The sequence below is a fragment of the Protopterus annectens genome, chromosome 4.part0 (genome assembly GCF_019279795.1).
Source record: "Protopterus annectens isolate FY-2018-M chromosome 4.part0, PAN1.0, whole genome shotgun sequence".
NCBI lineage: Eukaryota > Metazoa > Chordata > Ceratodontiformes > Protopteridae > Protopterus > Protopterus annectens.
This window is the reverse complement of record NC_056733.1, coordinates 1,811,641,080-1,811,662,416: the sequence shown is the minus strand read 5'-3', so window position 1 is coordinate 1,811,662,416 and position 21,337 is coordinate 1,811,641,080. Positions and strand designations below refer to the sequence as shown.

General features: G+C 40.2%; 1 protein-coding gene across 11 annotated transcripts in view; it reads right to left on the bottom strand.

Annotated features, from left to right (window-relative positions):
* BRD8 (bromodomain containing 8) overlaps positions 1-21,337 on the bottom strand; it is a 1,923,539-nt gene that overhangs the window by 1,827,395 nt on the left and 74,807 nt on the right. For 8 of the 11 annotated variants that reach the window (XM_044069496.1, XM_044069495.1, XM_044069498.1 and 5 more), the window contains exon 3: positions 20,718-20,787. The exons of the other annotated variants lie outside the window; for them this stretch is intronic. In XM_044069496.1, coding sequence (XP_043925431.1) covers positions 20,718-20,787 — 70 coding nt within the window. The remainder of the gene's footprint in view (positions 1-20,717; positions 20,788-21,337) is intronic. 11 annotated transcript variants of the gene reach the window in all.

Genomic DNA, 21,337 nt, shown 5'->3' with positions numbered 1-21,337 from the left:
ACTGAACTCCAAGTTGCAGCTTCCAAAATGTCTTTGGTAGGAACTCCCCTGAGGAAGGCAGCTGAAGTGGCAGCAGCTCTGGTAGAGTGAGTCCTTATACTCCCTGGGATTTGCTTTCCATGGTGTGAATAGCAAAATCTGATTCCATGAGCAATCCATTTAGAAATGGTCTGTTTTGAAATGGCTTTACCTTGGGAACTTGAAGCATAAGAAACAAACAATTGCTCTGATTTCCTGATGTCCTTGGTTCTGTCCAGGTAAAAACGTAGCTGTCTGTGTACATCCAAGGAATGTAAGATCCTTTCCCCTTTATTTTGAGGAGTGGGGAAAAAGGTTGGCAACTGAATAGTTTGATTTAAAGCCACTTTGGAAACCACCTTAGGCATGAAAGTAGGATTAGTCCTTAAAGACACCCTGTCTTGATGAAAAATAATATAAGGTTCCACAGCCATAAGAGCTTGCAACTCTGAAACCCTCCTGGCCGAGGTCAGAGCTAACAGGATGGTTGTCTTCCAAGATAAAAACTTGATGTCAGATGTGGCAGCAGGCTCAAAAGGAGGTAAGGTGAGCTTTTCCAAAACATAGTTGAGATCCCAAGCAGAAATGGGAGGAGATCTAGGGGGCCTTAAGTTCTTAGCTCCTCTGAGAAATTGTCTCATGAGCTGGAGGGAAAAGATAGGAGGGTCTGTATTATAATGAGCAGAAATAGCAGAGGCATGTATCTTTATGGAAGAGAAAGAGAGACCCTTATGTAAGAGGTCTGTCAGGTAAAGTAAAATCTGAGAAATGTTAGGAATAAGAGGATCAGAATCCTGAGCCTGCATCCAGGAACAAAATCTTTTCCATTTTCCTGCATAATATTTTCTAGTGCTAGGACGTCTGGCTTCTAAAATTACATCCATAACCTGCTTGGGTAGGAGAGAATGAATCAAAGACCCTGGATTAACCAGGCCGCCAGGCTGAGAGTTTTGACATGGAAGTGTAGAATCTGACCCTGGTGTTGGGACAGAAGGTTCGGAGTCTGTGGTAAAACCCAGGGGGGCTCCAGACAAAGGTTTTTCAGTGTTGGGTACCAAAACTGTCGAGGCCAATTTGGGGCCAGCAAGATTATCATCTTGGGCTTGTCCTGCTTGATCTTTAATAATACCCGTGGAAGAAGAGGAAGAGATGGAAAGGCATATCCCGAGAGGTTTCTCCAACTCAATGATAGTGCATCCACTTTCCAAGCTTGATTGTGGAAAGTCCTGGTGCAAAAAATCTGTAGTTGATGATTGAGGTGGGATGCAAAGAGGTCTATGTGAGGACATCCCCAGACTGCTGTAATCATCTTGAATATTTCAGTGTCCAGTATCCATTCGTGTGGATCCGAAAGGTTTCTGCTCAGACTGTCTGCCAGGAAGTTTTGCTTCCCTGGTATAAACTGTGCTTGAAGGTCCAGATTGCAAGCTAGAGCTGTGTTCCAAAGATCCATGGCTAGTCTGCAAAGGGGATAGGAATGAGATCCCCCTTGCTTGTTTATGTACCACATAACTGTGGTGTTGTCTGTCCGTATCAGTAGTTGTCCTGGTTGTAGAAGATTCCTGAAGGCCAATAGAGCTTTCTGAACGGCTAACATTTCCTTTAAATTGATATGCAGGTGCTTCTGATCCTTTGTCCAAAGGCCCTGCAGACAGTTGCCCTGAAAATGGGCTCCCCATGCATAATCTGAGGCGTCCGTGGTTAGTATCTGAGCGGCAGGAGGCAGACAGAAGGGTTTTCCTTTGTTTAGAGTACATGCCTTGGACCACCAAAGGAATTCCTTTTGAAGACAAGGCAGGATGGAGATCAGTATGTCTAAACTGTGGCAATGCTGAGACCATACACTTTTTAGGTACCACTGTATTTTCCTCATATGTAGTCTTGCATATGGTACGAGAAGGATGCAGGAGGCCATCTAACCCAGAGCCTGCATGAATCTCCTTGCAGATAGCTGAGTTGAAGTTGCCAAGGTTTTGAAAGTTGAAGCCAGCTGTAATTGTTTTTCGTATGTCAGAAATGCCATCTGGGTTGTTGTGTTTAGAGAAGCGCCCAGAAAAATTATCTGTTGTGAGGGTGTCAAATTTGACTTTTTTATGTTTACAGTGAATCCCAGGAACTTGAGAAGATTCTGAACAAACTCTAGATGCTGGAGTAAGATATCCTTGCTGTCTGCCTGAATAAGACAGTCGTCCAGATAAGGGTAAATTTGAATTCCCTTGAGTCTGCAATAAGCTACTACTGGAGCCAGGCATTTGGTGAAGACCCTGGGCGCAGCAGACAATCCAAAGGGCAGCGCAGAGAATTGATAGTGCCTCGATCCGGCCTTGAACCTGAGGTATTTTCTGCGTTCCTGCCTGATGGGAATGTGTAAATATACATCCTTTAAATCCAAAGTTACCATCCATGCATTTTTGGTCAGCATTGGAAGTAGCTGCTGTAGAGTAAGCATCTTGAATTTTGGCATCTCTAGAAAAGTGTTCAAGACTGACAGATCCAGAATGGGTCTCCATGAATTTTGCTTCCTGGGGACTAGAAAGGGCCTTAAGTAAAAACCTTGTCCCATCTCTGAAAGTGGAACTAGTTCTATGGCTTTCATAGCCAAGAGAGCTTCCACATGGTTTAAGGCCTCTGACCATTGATGTTTTGGAAGATCTGGCCATCTGCTTGGCCCTGGTAGGGTATGAAAATGGAATTTGTAACCTCTTGAAACCACATCCAGAACCCACTCGTCTTGGGTTATATAAGTCCAATTTAGGTGAAAAAAGAGAAAGTTTTCCTCCGAGAGGGGCTTCCAGGCAAGAAGTTCCTGCAGCCCAACAGAGGGAGTCATTGAGTCTGTTTTCTATGAGCTTGCGACCTGTCTTCTCCTCCCCTAGGGGTGGAAGCAGTCCACTGTCTTGGTCTATAAGAGGCTTGCGTTTGAGGCCTACCTCGGGGGCGTCTGTATCTACCCCTCTGAGGTCTGTCTGAATTGGGAAAGGACCAATTTATTGTAGGCCATTTCCTGCTAAATCTGGGTGGCTGTACTTGTAAGAAATCTTTAACTGTTTGCATGGACTTTGCCTTGTCCTCCATCTTTTTAATCACCTCTTCAGCTTTAGATCTAAACAAAACATTATGCTGAACAGGAGCATCCAATAATTTAGCTTTTACTTGATCTGGCAAATTTTGTTCCTTTAACCATGCATGCCTTCTAATTACTGTGCCAGAGGCAGCAGCCCTACAAGAAGCTTCCAAGGCATCAAATCCACAGTGTAAACCATGCTTCCCAACTTGTTCAGTGGCATGCATTAAGTCATGTAGTTCCTTATCTGCACAGGCGGAAATGGAAGTTAGCTTTTGCTTTAAAACAGACAGGAGAAACTGCTGGTATTTCAGCATATGAAACTGACAGTTTAAAGCCCTAATAGATAAAGTAGCAGAAGTGTACACTTTTTTGCCCCATCTTTCTAAAGATCTGGAATCCTTCTCAGTGGGAATAGGGTTTTTAGCAGAAGCGGCCTTAACGCCCTTAGGACCCTGAGAAATGGTTTCAGGGTCAGTAGTAGGATTCTTGTATAAAAACTGGTGGGAATCAGGAACCCTATAGTATCTGTCTGGCTTAACAGGAGCTGGAGGAAAAGAGTCAGGAGTTGTTAGCCTCCAAAAAAGCATCATCCACAATATCCAAAATAGGAGGAATAGCCAGGGGTCTATGTTGGGGAAGAAGAAGAAAATCCTTTAGTCTTTTCTTAGATTCCGAATACTCCTGTCCTTCCCAGTGGAAATGTTCCTTCATTTCATGCAAAGTTTCCCCAAAAGAGAAATCCTCAGGGGGAGAAGCTGAAGGAATGGATTCCTCGGCATCAGAATTCTCATAAGGAGGGAAAGAATATTCCTGGTCAGAAGAAGAAACAGAAGCCTGATCAGAGGAGTCATAATAAACTTCCTGCCTTGGCCTTTTATCTGGAGGGGGATGTGAACCCCTAATCATAGTAAGTAAGTCCTCTGCCATCTTAAGTAACTGTTTCTGAGACTTGGGAGCCGGATCAGAAGAGGCCTGGGCTGCAGTCTTTGATTTGGAAGGAGTCTTTGCCTTTATAAGAAGCTGAGTAGGCCTGAAAACCCCTTCGGAAGCCAGTACCTGCACAGCGGCTCCGGACCCATCCGAAGGAGCATTGTCCGAAGGTCCTGCAACAGAAATATTCAAAGGCCTAGTTGGCTCCTCGTGGGAGTCCGTTTCGGCTATCGGTTCCGAAATGACCGACGACAGGGGCTGCAAAAGCGCCTCACTGACGACGGCCGAACCTGAAGCTGGCTCTGCTTGTGCGATATCGTCTGATTTGGACCTCGGAGGCCTGTCTTTGTCCTTGCGTCGTTTGTGAACTCCGGTAGCCGGAACCGTATCCGACATTTTGTAATTAAAACGCCTACCGAAGTAATGAAAAGCAAAATCGTACCTTCGTTTAATAGTACGTTGATTGAATCTAGCACAAAACCGACAACTAGCTACATCGTGGTCAGGGCCTAAGCAAAGAATACAGGAAGAATGAAAATCCTTATGAGGTATTTGCTTCCCACATGAAATACAATTATTAACTTTTTCTGACATCGGACTGGAGCAAGAAAAAAGTTTCCCCAACGGGGTACTTAGCTTTGAGTAGGAGAAGAAAGTCTTCGGACTGAAGTTTGTTTAGAAAAAATTGTCAGGAGTCAGCCGACCGGCACTTGCAAACTGCTATCACCGCACGGCAAGAAAGACTGGAGAACATGGCGTCGGCTGTCAGCTTTGTACTCCTGGCGCTCTGACATCAGGGAGCATGGCTGAACAGCCGACGCCGGACCCAGACTTTGGGATTCTGGCTGACCGAGGACTGCCTGCCAGCAGGGGAGAACCCTACGGTCATGACTGCAACAGTGAAACACGATGAACATCGGATTGAAGGAGCCGAAGCCATCAACCTTAGGATTGGGGACTTTAAAACTTCTGACACTGGCTCCAACACTGTGATTTGGCTCCGAGATAAGAGTTCGGTGCACGACTCCGAAGGCTGAGGAGCCGGCGACCGAGTCTTCCCATTGGTGCTCGGAGCAGAGGACCTGTGCTCCGATGACACCTTAGAAGACTTCAACCCCTTCGAGGACTTGGATGTCTGGTCAGTCTTGTCTAGCGCTTCTTGAAAGTCTGGCTTCAACAGCCCTCTATCCACCAATTTCCTTCGCCTTTCTAACAAAACCCTGCCACTGAAGGAGTGGCAGATAGAGCAATCCTCTTGCAAATGTAGTGGACCCAAGCAGTACACACAAGTAATGTGGTTATCGGTGATGGACATCTTCTGTCCACAGACACACCTCTTAAAGCTTGATTTTTGTTTCTCAGACATGATACCAAAGAAAAACACACAAATATCAGATCCCTGACAAAAAAATTATGTCAATAATCCGCTAAGATACTCCTAGAAAGTTCAGATCCCTGAACTGCAAACTAATTACAAGTATTATTTTAAAAGGTCTTGTCACAATAACGTTCAGATACAACAAATCTAATAGCACCAACAAGTGATGAACAAGGAGGGGATAGGGAAATAAATCTGACACAGCCCTGTCAAGTAAAACACAACTAAGGAAAGGCCAAAGACCTAGGAGCAACCTCTCCAATTTAGAAAGACAAAAAAAATATATATTATACAGTTAACGCACTGAAAAAACAAATACGAATAATATCAATAGTCTCACATATATCAGATCCCTGATAGCTAAATAACTAAATATATATTCTTCTAAGAAGAAAAAAAGGTTACTGGTCCGAGCTTCCTCCAAAGATCGTGCAATCCGTTGCAGCGGCAAACTAGATCTGGGGTTGGTAGGAGAGCATCATGGGATAGGAACTGTGCCTAGAGCTACTCAAAGCTCTTGAGCTTGGAAAGTGGCCAACTCGGAGCTGATGGATCTGCTCCGAACCCACGTGTAAGAACAAACGGCGAGATTGAACAACTTCTTTATATTAATGAGACATTCTCTTGCAAGTCTAAGTTTGTGGTTTATTTAGTATTCTGCACAACATATAAATGTTACTACATTGGAAGAACAACATGTGACAAACAAGAGAATGTATGAACATAAGTATGCCATTTCTATAGGGGATGAAAAGAATGCATTAGCTAAGCATTTTAAATCTGGAAACTGTAAGGTTGATTTTAAGTTCTTAGTTTTAGAAGTTTTAAAAGATGTAGAATTATGCTTTAACCCTGAAGACGAATTAGGATGGCTTGAATATAAGTGGTAGGTAAAATTAAATGCATGCCATTTTCCAGGCTTGAAAAATAGGGAAGAATTTATTATGTTTTTGAAACGCAAAGGGTTAAAACACTGAGCAAGCCTGTCATGTGACTTATTAACTGATTATGTAAATGGTTTGCAATTGTATTTACTTTGGTCTGAAGACGTCATTTTTAAGACAAAAGCGCTTACTGAAGTTCTGCTACTATTAAAGTAGATTTTTCTTCACTGGTTTTTATTTTCTTTCTTTTGGATTGTTTGGTTAAACCAGAACTGAATTTCACTGTTTTTCATTGCATTATCAAAATCATTTCCTATCAGGCATCTGCAGGAATATCCTCAAACACACCTACTTGCTTCCTTTTCCATCTACCCAGTCAAGGTGAATCCTGACCAAAGGCATTTGGAATGGGGTCCCTCCTAAAGCTCTGACTGGAGTGGACTGCCCCAGCAAATACTGCTCCTCTTTAATTGCTGCAGGGTTCACAATGGTTATGTCAGAGGGTGTCTCTCTTAGCAGTGGCCTGTTTTCCATCTTCTAAGATAAGAAATAAGCTCCAGTAATAGTCTGGTACCCCTGTTGTCTCCAGACAACCTACCACTGGCATACTGTCATTCCCACTTGCTGGCTCTCCCATCTTTTGTTCTCCACCTTGCCTCCATGAACATAGACATGGCCCCAATGATTACATTTAAAACATCTAACCATTGATCCTGGCCATGTAGCTGAACTAGTGGCCTCCCCTGTTACTTGTGGACTCTGTTGCGGTTGTTTAGGCTGCCCACCAAGGGTTCCTTTATAACAATGTGCTCCACTATCCTCTTCTTGTGCAGTGATGCCCTGCTTCCTAAGTAGAGATCCCCTTTTCTCCCCAGCTCATCTGCAGAGTTACACTACCGGTCTTCCAACAAGATTCTCATGTCCTCAGGCAAAGTGCTAGGGGCTTGTTCCCTCACCAAAAGTTCTGACAGCCTTTCAAAAGTGGTGACCTGACACACACTCACCCACCTATGAAAACAAATGTTTAACTCAACAATATAATCACATACGCTTTCATCTGCCTTGTGTCTATGCTCATGAAACTTTTTTCTGTAAGCTTCAGATGTTAAAGTAAAACATTCCAATAAATACTGTTTTACTTTATCATAGTTTAAACACAATCAGTATTAGACAATTTAAAAACCACAGTTACAGCTTTACCATGAAGTAAAGGGGTAAGGAACCATACCCAGAGTCCTTGGTCAACATTACACTCTTTACATACTCTTACAAATATATGAATAAAACTATCAAAATTATCATCCTCTGTAAACGGTGGAAGAAACTTACTGACTTTTAATACTTCTGGGGTTCGGTTCTTCCTTCCCCATTACCCTGAGGAAGAGTCAGCATCTCCCTCTCATGGTGGCACTGTTTATCACTTTCTTCAGCCACCAAACACAGCAGTCTCGCCACTGATTCTAATTCCAAACTTTTGGCCTCCAGTTCAGATGACACAGACACACACACTCTGAGATTTGATTTTCATACACACCTGGGAAGGCTGGCACACGTTTACTAGCTATGTTGACTTTGCCCAGATTACAAGGTAGGTACTTCCACTAGAACACCCGAAAGCCAGCTACTCTAAAGCTCTTACAAAGGTACCCAATTATACTGAGAAAAAATTAATACCAATACAAATTGCAGTGTTTGACCAAAGCAGCAAGGCTTTCAGGAGCGGCCACAGCATCATCAAATAAATATAAGTACTCTAAAATGTTAAAATATTCTCTAAAACACCAGCCACAATGAAATGTTTAAATATATGTAATAATAAATAACAAAAGAACATAAAAATATTAAATATCTATTTACAATAAACACCAGAGTTTCAATCACAAGAAATATTAACAATAACACAGATGGAAAGATTCACACAATACAGAAAAACAATACTTAACTAATCTCACTATATTTTCCTGACTGATCTGAAGAATTACTATTCCCTAGTTACTTACTAGAGCAAGGCAAGATGAAGTGGGTGAGTGGTCTTCCTTCTTTGTCAGGTTTCAAAAACAGACTGCCCCGAGGCTTCTGTCTCATCTAGTATTAAATCTTAATTTCAGTGTTTGATTACAGAATGACATTACATACATCTGGTCATGTGACTCTGGTTCCCACACTACCCCCTTTACTAGAAACCGAACCAGAATTTAGCACATAGGTGTTATCATACACACAGGTAGAGCTTTGTTGAGATGAGTTATAGAATTTGGAAGCTATAAAACCATTTCAAAACTTCCACCCTTCCAGGGTAGCAACTAGTACACCCCAAAGGAAAACAAAATAGGATTCCTAGTCCTGGTTTTCACAGACATTTCGCCTTTGGCTGCAATCAAAACTGTAAGATACAATATTTATGGTGCAAACTAGGTAATTTAATTTCAAACTATTTTTCAAAGTTAGATTGACTTAGGTTAACATCTTCTCTTCCAGTATCCTCTGTTACAATATATTCATTTCAACACTTACAATACTGTCTGACATACAGGTGTATTTCATGTCTAGCAGGAACTACTGTTAGTACTTACACAAGCAGCTTTACAAATACATTTTCAACACAAGCATCTGTACAAATCAGTTTGATGTACAAATGACATACAATTCTTTACAAACCTCCAGCTAGCTATGCTGGCATATGTTACACATCCACTGCCCTACTTCTGGCATAGCTGGCAACACCTCACATCATCACAATATGCATGACTTTAGAAAGATTACTGTTAAGCAATTGTTTTTTGATAACTCCAGAGCATAAAAGATTTTAGCACAATGACTCAGGCAACAGAAAGAAGGGTTTTGATGCCAACTTTAAGAAGACTATAACAAGGAAATAACCAGAGATACTGTAAATGATTTAGAAATATTCAGAAATTTTATGGAAATATGTCTAAAGCAGAGTAATGTTTAAATCAAGGAAAAAGAACAATTGGAAATTCTTAAGGAGAAATTAAATATGCCAGGTTAGAGGTAGATGAGGTTCAACTACTAACAGTTAGATGAGGTTCAACTACTACCAGGATAGGAGGAGATGAGATAAAAACGGATATATATAACCAATCTACAGGACAATCCCCACAAATAGATGGTATTCCTTTGGAAGCTAGGAGGGAAGAAAGTGATAAAGATCTATAAAACTTTGTTTAACAGTATTTTAAAAGGAGAAGTACCAACATCCAACAGAAAGCTGTGGTGTCTAATACCTGAAAATGGTAAATCCATACTCCTAAATACTTCATTTTATCATGTCCCCACAAATACGGATACTGTTGAACCAATTCATATGTGGGTACATAATTTACAGCTATAGCCTTTGTTTCAGCTTCATTAATTTTGTATCCTGAAAAGATCATTACTAATATAAGCAACCGTTGCTCAACACCAATAGTTAATTCCTCCCTGGTTACATCCGACCACAAACTAATTACCACAGAAATCCACATCTCACCCACATCACCAGCAAAGGTAATCACCATGAAAAACTTCTCCAAAGCTGACTTTGGGCTCCTAAAAACAAGTGGCTAACTTCACGGCACCCATGCAAATGGAAAATAGTTACATGACCGCCGAATCATACACCAATGCACTGTACGAACACGTACATAAATGCATGGAACTAGCCATACCCAAAAGAACCAAGAAGCTCTCCTCCAAAAAAGGAAGCCAATCTGTTGCAGAAAAAGGTGAAGTCCCAAGACTGGAAAAACTCCCTTATTAGCCTCAACAAAAAGATGAGATCCCTCTTCAAAACCTCTAAAGCTAGCTATGACGACAGAAATGCAGCAGACACTAAAAACAACCACAAAGCCTTCTACGGTTACATCTAGAATCTGTATGGCAATACCCAGATTTGCTCTGAATTACTGCACAATGGTACCTCCTATACTCAGCCAACAGATATTGCCAACATACTGGCCGACAATTCAGTGCCAGCTTTACTCCTCTCTTCCTCCCAAAGGACCAATCACAATACCCGAGGAATGCCAGGCATCCAGCATTACTGCAGCACAGGTTAAAGCTGCATTCTCCAAGGCCAAGAATACAGCTTCCATGGGACCAGACAATATCCCTGGCTGTGTTCTACATGAACTACAAAGTGAACTGGCACCACACCTGTGTGCCCTGTTCAATCACAGCCCCACCTCAGGCTTTGTCCCTACAGAATGGTGCACTGCTACAGTCATCCCTCTCCATAAAGTGGGAGTGACTACAGACCCTGGGAATTATCGCCCCATTAGCCTGACGAGTCTGATATGCAAGGCTATGGAGCACATCATCATGGACCTAATTAACAAGGATATAGGGAATCTCCAAACTCTGGATCCCACACAATTTGGTTTTGTGAAGGGTAGATCATGCCTGCTCAACCTGGATGACTTCTTTAAGTCATTCACCAGAGCTGTGGATGAAGGCAAGGTGGTTCATACAGCCTACCTCGATCTGGCCAAGGCCTTTGATACCATTCCCCACTCAGGAATTATTGACAGACTCACCAAACTAAGAATCAACCCCTATAACACTAGGTGGGTAGCAAATTGGCTCACAGACAGAACCCACAGTGTGAATGTAGCAGACTCCAAGTCAGACTGCAGACCAGTCATGAGTGCAGTCCTACAGGGATCGGTCCTGGGTCCTCTCCTGTTTGGCATCTACTTCTCAGAAGTCCAAGCCAACATAGAGGGACTCTGACTGACCAAGTTCACCGACGATTCCAAGCTGGGAGCCATTACTAACTCCCTAAGTGATGTAGACATCCTACAGAAAGGCCTCACCGAGACCAACAACTGGTGTCAAAACCACGGCCTTAAGCTTAATGCCAAAACATGCGAAGTCATTCCCTTTGGGAAAACTCAGTTCCCACTAATTACCACATTAATGGTAGTCCACTGAACACTGAAGGCGTTATAAGAGATCTGGGGACACAAGTTGACAGCAACCTCTCCTTCGACCACCACACTGCCACTGTGGTCAGAAAGTCCTTCTATGGGGCACATCTCATTACAAAGGGTATTGCATTCAGGAAGAAAGAGGTCATCACCTCTCTCTCTACTCTTCCATTATCAGACCAATCATCGAGTACAATGCCCCATTTGGCATGTACCTCACTAAACACCTGCAACAGCTGGAAAGACCACAAAAGTACCTCACAAAGAGGATCCTAGGCCTTAAACACATGCCCTACATGGACAGACTCAAAAAACTCCAGCTTTTCTCTGTTTAATATCATTTATTAAGAAGCAATCTCTGTTTAACTTACAAACCCATGTCTGCCCCAGCCCTATTAGAAATGTTACACCTAAAGAAATCCCAATCCCTCCACACCACACGCTCCAGGGACCTCAACCTCATTACCACAATCAACAGAACATGCTGGAGGGACAGGTTCATAACCCAGAGACTACCCATGCTCTGGAATAGACTTTCCATACATGTCATGCTAAGCACCTCACTGGACCTTTTCAAGAGAAATCTTGATGAGTGGATGGGAAATAGAAAGTTCACCCAGGGGATCACTCCAGTGGCTCTACTTGATAGAGACACCAGGAACTAATGGCGGCATGATGCCAGGGCACTTCTATGGGCTAGGCTTGTAAAGGCTCCAGGGCCGTTGGCTTAGTACACACCTATGAACCTGTCTCAAAATGTTCCACAACACTGTAATGTATTTTTCTGGTTTTGTCAGGTATTAAATTATATCATCTGCAAATACAGCCAGCTTGTCTTGAATACCATACAAATTATATTCTTGAATTTCTGAGTCCCTTATTTTCTTTGCCAGTGGTTCTAAATATAATGCAAATAAAAAAAGGGGAAAGAGGACACCCCTGCCTGGTTCTTCTGCTCAAGCAGAAATTATAAGAAAGGAACCCACCCACTTGAATGTTTGCCTTCAAACCCTCATATGTCCTCCCAATCAACCTTAAAATCTTTTCAGGAAATGCAAATGCTTCCATTGCCTTGCTCATGAAGTCTCAGCATACTCTGTCAAATGCTTTCTTTTTTCAAGACCACCAATAATGGTATTTTCTTATATTCTGCTTCCCTCTGGATCATCAATGTTCTGTTAATGTTGTCAAGTGTTTGTCTCCTCTCCACAAAAAAACACATAGCTAGCAATTTGGGCATTACATTTGCCATTCCTTTAGCCATTATACACAGGAATACTTTATAACTATGCTTTAGAATTTAAATGGGACGGATGAAGCTAGAACTGATGGATCTTTATCCTGTTTAGGTATTACAGCTACCACTATTTTCTTCCAGGTTGTTGGTACTTCTCCTTCTCTTAAAATACTGTTAAAACCTTCCAGACATTTATCATTTTTCCCTCCTAGCTTCCAGACTTCTACAGGAATACCATCTATTTCTGGGGACTTTCTGGTACATTGGTTATACAGCACAATTTTTATGTCATCTCTTCCTATCCTAACCATTAGTAATTGACCCTCCTCTACTGCTAACCTTGGCATACTTAATTCTTCCATAAACATTTTCATTTGCATATTTTCTTGATTTCCATATTTCTCTGATTTATACAGATGTTCAAAGGCCTTCTAAAATATTTCTAATACCTCTACAGGATCTCGTTACATTCCTTGTTACAGGCTCCCTATCCTTGGCTACAGCCCTTTCTACTTTCTGTTGGCTGAGTCATTGTGCTAAAAGTTTTTGTGCTCTAGTGTCTTCATCAAAAACAGCTGCTTAACAGCAATCTTTCTAAACTTGTGTATATTACTGAGGTAATCCCTTATTTTCTGCTTAGCAATTCTGCAGCTGATCATCTTCTTGTTCTGTGAGAATCCCCCTATTCAGCAATACCCTCTAAACAATTCTTGTTACTTTTTAACCACAGCTCCCTTTCTTTTACTTCCACCCTATTTTTAACTCATTACATCCAAGTGATGCCTCCAGGTGCTTCTGCAGTTAACTTCTACTGATGCCTCTAGGTGTCAAATATTGCTTGTTTATATTTGCATCAATAATTCCAAAATCATAGTATGTATAAGGTTTTAAAAGATTTCAACTTAAAGCTTATGCAATGGCAAACTCAGCTGCATTAATCTTTGACCTCTGTCTAGTGCAGGTAAAGCAATATTAACTGTTGTTTTTAATGATAATTTATACAGATATAATTTTCACATTTTTTTCTAAATATCTCAACAAAGTAACAAGACAGAACTCCATAACCTCATATGAAAGCTCTCCGCTAGATGAATAAAATGCTTCTGACAGTGTGTGTAACTTGAGAGGCTTTCTGAGATATTGTAAGTTGTCTGCAAAATATTACAGACATAACAGTTAGTTTGTTTACTGTGACTTATAAAATTAAGTTTACGACCTGGAACCTAAAAAAATACTACCACTATAAAAATAATTTGTGCTTAAGGGTTTGCCATTTATACTTCTTTCATAACCCCTATGGTTCCAGAGATATAAACATGTCTGAAAGGTGAGGACATAATCTGATTCTGTCAAATGGCTTAGGCTCCGCCCAATGGAAGTTATAGTGCAAACTTCCTGAGCTCCATTGGAGTGAATGACGTAAACTCCACCTTAATTGTATCCCACTCCCTAGCTACATTTTCAGAATTAATTTCTATCCTCTTGAATAACTCCTAAATAATTTCCACTACCTAGTCCTTAAATTCTTCTTTTCAACAGATAGGTGGGAAAGCTCCAGTATTTCCTTTTTATTTCATTACATTGTGTTTTTATTTTAGTTATTATTGCTGCATGAACTGAAACAGTTAAGTGCATATCAAGACCTTCAATTATATGCATATGTTCATGTGAAATGTAAATTCTGTCTAGCCTAGCCCAGTTTTTATACCTTGGGGATATGTAAATTCACTCCGAACTCCTAATATTGAATTTGCATCTTCCATGCCAAATATTTTCATAAATTTCTTCAAAAATGTACTCTCCTTTGTTATACTTTCCCATCTGGGCCCCCCAGACACATCTTCATTGCTGCAAATCAAATTCCAGTCCCCAACTATGAGCAATATTCCTTGCTGAAACTGATAATTTCTCCCAGAATTTTCTTAAGCTCCATTACACCAGTTTTAGGTGGAATATAAATACATGACACTGTAATCATCCTCCACTGCCATTACCCCCTTAGCACTACAAATCTGTCATTATCGTTTTTATCCTCTTCTATCACTACTGGAGCTCCTCTTGCAATTAATATAAGTACTCCGCTTTTCTTTTGTCCCAGATATTCTGCTGAACAACCATCCTGAAAACCTTTCTTTATCAAATGTATGTGTTCAATTCTTTTCAACTGTGTCTCCTGTAACATAGCTATCTGCACTCTACATTTTTAACATAGTTCACTATTCTTTTTTTTTTTTATTTACCTGTGAGACCACTGACATTTAAAGACATTACAAAAAGCATTATTGCATAAGAAAGTTATTATTCCCCCCTTTTATGTATAACACCTTTTTTGTTAAATGTCTTGTTCCAGCTTCTGTGTTACAAGCATACATCGTTTGGCAGGTTTAACTTTTATATAATTGATTCTTGTCATATCCATTTGAGCCTATGTCACATCTTATAAAACTTGCTTTACTGAAAGCCCTCAGACAAAAAAACAAACAAACCCCCAATACCTCCCAAACCTATTAATTTAATACCAACACACAAACCTATGTACGTCTTCAAATATTGATGTTTTATCCTCCTAATAGAAACAAACGTCCCAAACTGACAGCCACACTCACATACTTGAGTTAACCTAAAAGAAAGGTCATTCATGCTAAGACACATGGTGCAGCCTGTGCTTCTACTAAATGCTAACTGGTTTTGCCTTATATTTATAGCTCTCCCAGCTGGAAAAATCCCTGAATGCTTTCAGAGAACATTATCACCTATCCATTTTTCCCCAGCCAATCACTTTCCAGCAGACTGTAACCAATTTCTCTTTATCAGATTGTCTCCATAGAGACAAGAGAACCAGACAGTCAATTTATCTTTATCAGATTGTTTCCATGGAGACATGAGGGCCAGATACAGAAATGTTACTACGTATACATTCATTTGCTAGACAAAAGCCTCATAATATTCAATATTATTTTTCATTTAGTTACTTTCTCTTAAAACTTGCTACTAAATCAAGCTAAGATCCTTAATCTAGTCATACCCCATGCAAGATTGAGAAAAAGCATGTTAATTTGTCATGCTCTTTTAACCAAGTTTTTTTTTAATCTTAGGGGTGTGTAATCAACTAAGTAATTTCCTAGAGGGGGTGACTTCCCAAAGGGCACTATTATGCACTTACTGATACTGTGTTTAAGCCAAGGCTCTGGCACCAGTCATTTGTGTTAGTCCTGCCTGTAGGATGTCAGTGTCTTGGGAGTATTATAAGACTGTTTCTAACAAAAATTCATCTGCAAACTTGGTCAGCCAGAGGTCGCAGACAGTGGTCTTAACTTCTGAGAAATAGATGCTAAAAAAAGTAGACCCAGCATAGAGACCTGAGGGACTCTGCTAGTGACCAGTCTCTTCGTAGGAGGTAGGACTCAGAATGTTAAGACACAGGTAACAGAGCCAGCTGGCAATCCAACACATAACATGGGGGTTTATGCCTATATCTACAAGTCCATTTACAATGCCTGAGTGGGGTATTGTATCAAATGCATTAACCAGGTCAAGAGAGGCAGTATGCAGATTTTTGTCCTCATCTACTGCCTAGGTTACTTTCTCAAAGTCATCTACCAGGTTGAATAGGCATGACCTGCTCTGGACGAAACCAAACTGTATTGGATCTAGTATCTGAAAGTTTTTTTAATGTCCTTGTTAATCATTTCCACGATAATGCTTTCCATGTTTTACATATAAGACTAGTCAAATTTGTGTGTCTAGTTGCCAGTTTCCATTGATGGCTCACCCTTGTGCAGAGGTCAGGCACAATTTTGTATAATTCCTCTTTACATACATAGCCCTTTAAAACTTTAACCTTGAAGAATGGAGTTACCTATCCAAAGGTTCAAGCTCAGCGACTAACAATGAAACACTCAGTATGAGCAGAGGGATGGAGAACACTCTCAACTAAATGTGCCACTCTGGAAACAGTGGATGAGACAGCAAACCTGAGTTTCTTTTCCCTAAGCATCTAATGCAACCTGCAGAAAAGCAAAATAACAACTATACCACTGCAGCACAGCACCAAAAGAAAACTATCAAGCAAATACCTTAAGTAGAAAGCATGAATGGGGGCTGGGGGGGGGGCAGCCAACTCTCTAGAAAAAATAAAAGGAATGGGCTGACCTGATAGGAGATAAAACTGTTGAAAATGACAAAACCTTAAATTAAAGTAGGGAAAAAAAAGATTACACCATGGGACTATCAAAAACACAAACAGAAAAAGAATGGGAGCTTGAGGCTATTTTTAAGTGTCACCAGCTTTCACATGCTGAAAGAGAAATCTGTACAAGGGTGCTTCTTTGCAAAGTACTCTGGATAAAAAGGAATGGGCTCTGGTAACAAAAACAAGTTTAAGATGCTGGGCTGTCCAGGTCCCCACCATGAAAAAGATGGAACTCCCAAGCTTGCATATTGCTATTTAATACTGGATGTTGCTTCTACTTTTACACTCTTCTTTGTAAACCAAATTACTCCCAACTAGATGCTATGCATGAACAGTAATCATATTCTCACAACAAAGTGGTTTTAGTACTTAATGATCAAATAATGAAAGTGTGTTACTTAAGATTAATAACTGATCATAAAAATAAGTCAACATACAACAGAACTACAATACAAAGCTTCAAAAGATGCAAATAGCTTATAAACAAGCACATCAGGCTTCTTAAAGAAGGAAAACATTTTCATCTCAGTAAAAAATAATAAATTAATGAATTATCATCAATAGCTTAACCACCAGAAAAAAAGACACCACATACAAAGATAACTATGATTTCTGTCAGTCTTACACAGCAAAGCCTGAGTGCTCATCAAACATTAATAAAAATAACTTCTTCTGCTAAAAAAATAATAAAAAAATAAAACTAATGAACAAACACCATGCTTGTATGATAAGCTTTTGTTCCTTTATTGTATCGGAACTTCATCAGACTAAAGAACAGGGCAATGCATTCAAAACATAACTGTAGAATAATGCAACATAATACTGCCCAGTTCTTCCTGTATATTTCTTGCATGAGATTCACATTACTTGAGTAAGTAGTGGGTATTCTCATTAACCTAGGGGCAGCTTGCTCCTGACCAAGTAGTGCCATTTCCCTCTGTTCTGAAAAATAAGGCTTTCCTATAGTCTCCCGTAGCCTTGGAACCACAGACAGCCCATCATTAATGTCATCCTCCTTATATCCTCCTGGTACCACCTGGTAATGTTGTGTTGTCTGATGAAGTGGCAAAACTTGTCGCGAAATCGCTCACTATTAAACGTTTCTTTTTTCCTGGATACTGGCTGTGGTATGGTTCTACTATGTTTTTCAGCACATTGGCTTTTATCGTTTGGTGGAATCATTTGCCTGCCCCACATTCTGTTTTCTCTTTTCTCTTTGTTGCTTTGTTCCTAAAAGTCTGTTTTCTGTGTATAGTGGAAGACAGTACTCCTGTGTCCTTGTTAATTGAAATGTAGGTGTCAAGAAAAGATACAGAAAGTCATCTGCTACCTACAACAAATTCCAAAAATCAAATACTTTCAGTGAGTGACTTAATAAACAAACTAAGTTGATGTTCACTACCCTCCCAAATAAAAAAAAAATTCATCAATATACCTCCTGTACATTTTCATTAAATAAAACCCTGGTAAATGAAATGAAGTATCAAGTTCACACTCAGTTAAGACTCAAGTTGGCAAAGGTTGGAGCCATCCTGGACCCCATAGCTATGCCTCTGACCTGTCTATAAATTTTGTTGTTAAAGTGGAAAAAATGTTGTGTAACACTAAAGACATTAAAGTGTCCAAGGTATCAATCTTCTTCTTGTGAAACTTTGCAAATTTATATAAAAAAGTGTTATAATTCAACCCTTCTACATAAGGAATGTTGGTGTAAAGTGCTACCACATCCAACATAACAAAAATACTTTTAGAAAAATCAATATTAGCTTTACATAGTTTGTTGAGAAATTCCCAAGTGTCTCTAGTGTAAAATGGTGTAACTTGAACAACAGGATTAAGTACAAAATCAATGTATTGAGCTATCCTCTCAGTTTTGGAACATTTGTTTGAAACAATAAATCTGATGAAAGGGTCAATAACTTGTGTATTTTTGGAATGACAAACAGTTGGGCAAAACTCAGGTGAGGACAATGCATAAAAGAAATTATTCAGTAGTGATAGACTGGTCTTTAGCTAACAAACTAAGAACATGGTCTATTTGTTCAAAATGATGATGCACTACATCAATAGTAACTTTTTCATATTGCTCATCAAACATGCCTAATTATTAACCAAAGGAAATAAACAAAATCATCAATTGTTTTCAAATCTAAATAAAATGATGACAGCAGTCAAAATCCATGCAAACAAAAAAAAAATACATGTACTTTTCCATGTTAAGAATAGTTGACGGACTTAACATTTTCACCATCATCAACAACAACCCCCTTTTTCCCTATGCAGTTGGGATGTCACGTCAACTGTCGTCACTTCTCAAAATGTGAGTACCGTTCTCCTACCTTCAGAAGTCATGCCTGACTGTCACACATCTTCTCCCACACAATTCACTAATTTTTTGCTGGACATTCTCGTTTCCTCTTGACTTCTTCATGTCTCTCCCCAAATCTTCACCAGATTGTCTTCTGCTTTCCTGCATGTGCGACTGAACCACTGTATCTGTTTTTCTTGGCATTTACTTTGGCTTCAGCCGTGATGTCCTCACATTTCCACATTTATCCCACAGTTTGCATCCTACCTACCCATCTCAAGAATTGCATCTCCATCACCTCTAACTTTCGCAAAAAAAGTGTCTTCACTGTCCTAAGTTCTCTGCCATACAGAAGCAATGCTCACACCACAGGTCTGTACATCTTACTTCTCAGCTTTCTTTGCCATTTTTCTATCACACATTATTCCCTGACACTGTTCAGTTTGGCTGCAGTATCTCTGATTCTAGTCATTCAGACTTCCCTTCTCCTCAGTCACACCTCCCAAATACTTGAAGCTGATAACCTGCTCAACTATTTTCCCTTCTGTCTCAGTTTTAGGCTTCTTCTGATTCCATCCACTTGCTGCCATGACCACTGTCTTGCCTTTACTCAGCTTCATCCCACATGCCTTCAGTTTTGCACTTGAGTGCCCTATCATTTATCACTGCTTGCAGTGCCACACCATCCAAGTACAATAACTTTGTTGTTGATCTGTCTCTTCAGACCTCTTTGGTAATACATTCCATCACCAATATTAATAGTGGGCTAGGAGTTTAACCTTGACACATGCCAACTGCCACCGGGAACCTTCTGTGGCATTTGTGTCATTGGGTCTCCATACATACCCTGCACTAACTCTACCAGTGCTTCTGAGACTTTAAGCTAATCGCAGAATTGGCCAAATCAGTTTTCCTAGGACTTTGTCATATGCTTTTCTCCAGGTCTAAGAAGGCCCAGTTGGACTTTTCCTCATCCCCAGCTTCTTCTCCATTACCTGTTACACTGAAAACTAAGAATTAGTGTGGGACAACTCTTGAGTAAGCAAAAGAGGGAAAAAAAGAGCTGTCAGTTACTTAGGATCTGTAGCTTAACCAGAAGACAGGGCCAAGTGGCCCTTGCCTGCCACCAGGATCTGTGTTTGTTTGTTTGGAACCTGATAAAACATGAAAGTGGAAGCTGAATTTCCTTTCATTAAATTATGGAGCCTGATTAACTACACAACTGAGAATTCTTTGTACTGTACTAAACTGTTATGTAGATCTTAAAAGTTATATGCCAAAAAGCAAACACCTGCTGCTCTCAGTTTAACTAATTTTGCTCCTATCCTTCAGAACTATGATAAAAAAACACACGAGACAAGTTGAAGCAAAAATGCACAAAACATCCACATCCAAATACTGCATGGCAATATTTAAAAGCCCTAGACAGAAGATTAAAGTTGCCATTTTGGCTAAAAAGCACACATCTGTAACAGAGCATTGCCATGTCCAGACTACAAGGACAGTGAAATGATATAAAAAACATAACAGTTAAAAAACACGAATGCAGTAAGACCAGAATAAGCCACTGAAGGGTGCAAGTTATACTTGGTTTTACCTTCAGCAGTGTGTACAGTCTAAATTCCAACAACGTATTATACTTTTTTGCTGGCTTTCCTAGCCCAAGGAACATTTGAAATGAACCACTTCAGAGAAGCACACACAAAACAAGTAAGATAAATGCATCAATTATCTGCCTCAAATTCAACTGACAAGATAAATACAGCAATCCGTACCTTCTGAGAGAACCAGTCAGGAGGACGCCCAGGTTCTGCAAACGGCTTGATAGCTCTGCTAACTGATACCCTGTAAGGAAAGACAACATGCGCTGTTAAAGCACCACCAATTTAGCATTTTCTTCTTGATTTTATTTCCACCCCAACCCAATATATGGGTCTACTTCACATAATCGAACACCCAGATGTTCGACTTTCATATGGCTGAAACTATATGATCGAACATATGAATGTTTGAAAATGTAAAAGAAAAAAAATAAACACTGCTAGCAGAGGGGCAAACCCACCCACTATTTAAATATACCAACTCCAAGATCGCACTACATTGCTGTAAAGGGAAACCTTCCCATTCCGCACTCTATGGAAATCCCCATTCAGACCGTTCGAACTTTTAAAAGTTCGATCATATGTTCTCGGCCATATGAAAGTCGAGCTTTTAAAAGTTCGACCTTCTGAAGGGGACTCGTATATATTTCCCCATTGTGACTTTAGTCGATTTTCACTAATGCAAAACGGCACTTTCGCACTATGTAAAAACCAAATTTTCACAAAGTCGAAACATGCAACAGCGAATGCAAAACAGCATTCGCTGTTGTGAGTTTCGACAGTGTGATGGAGAT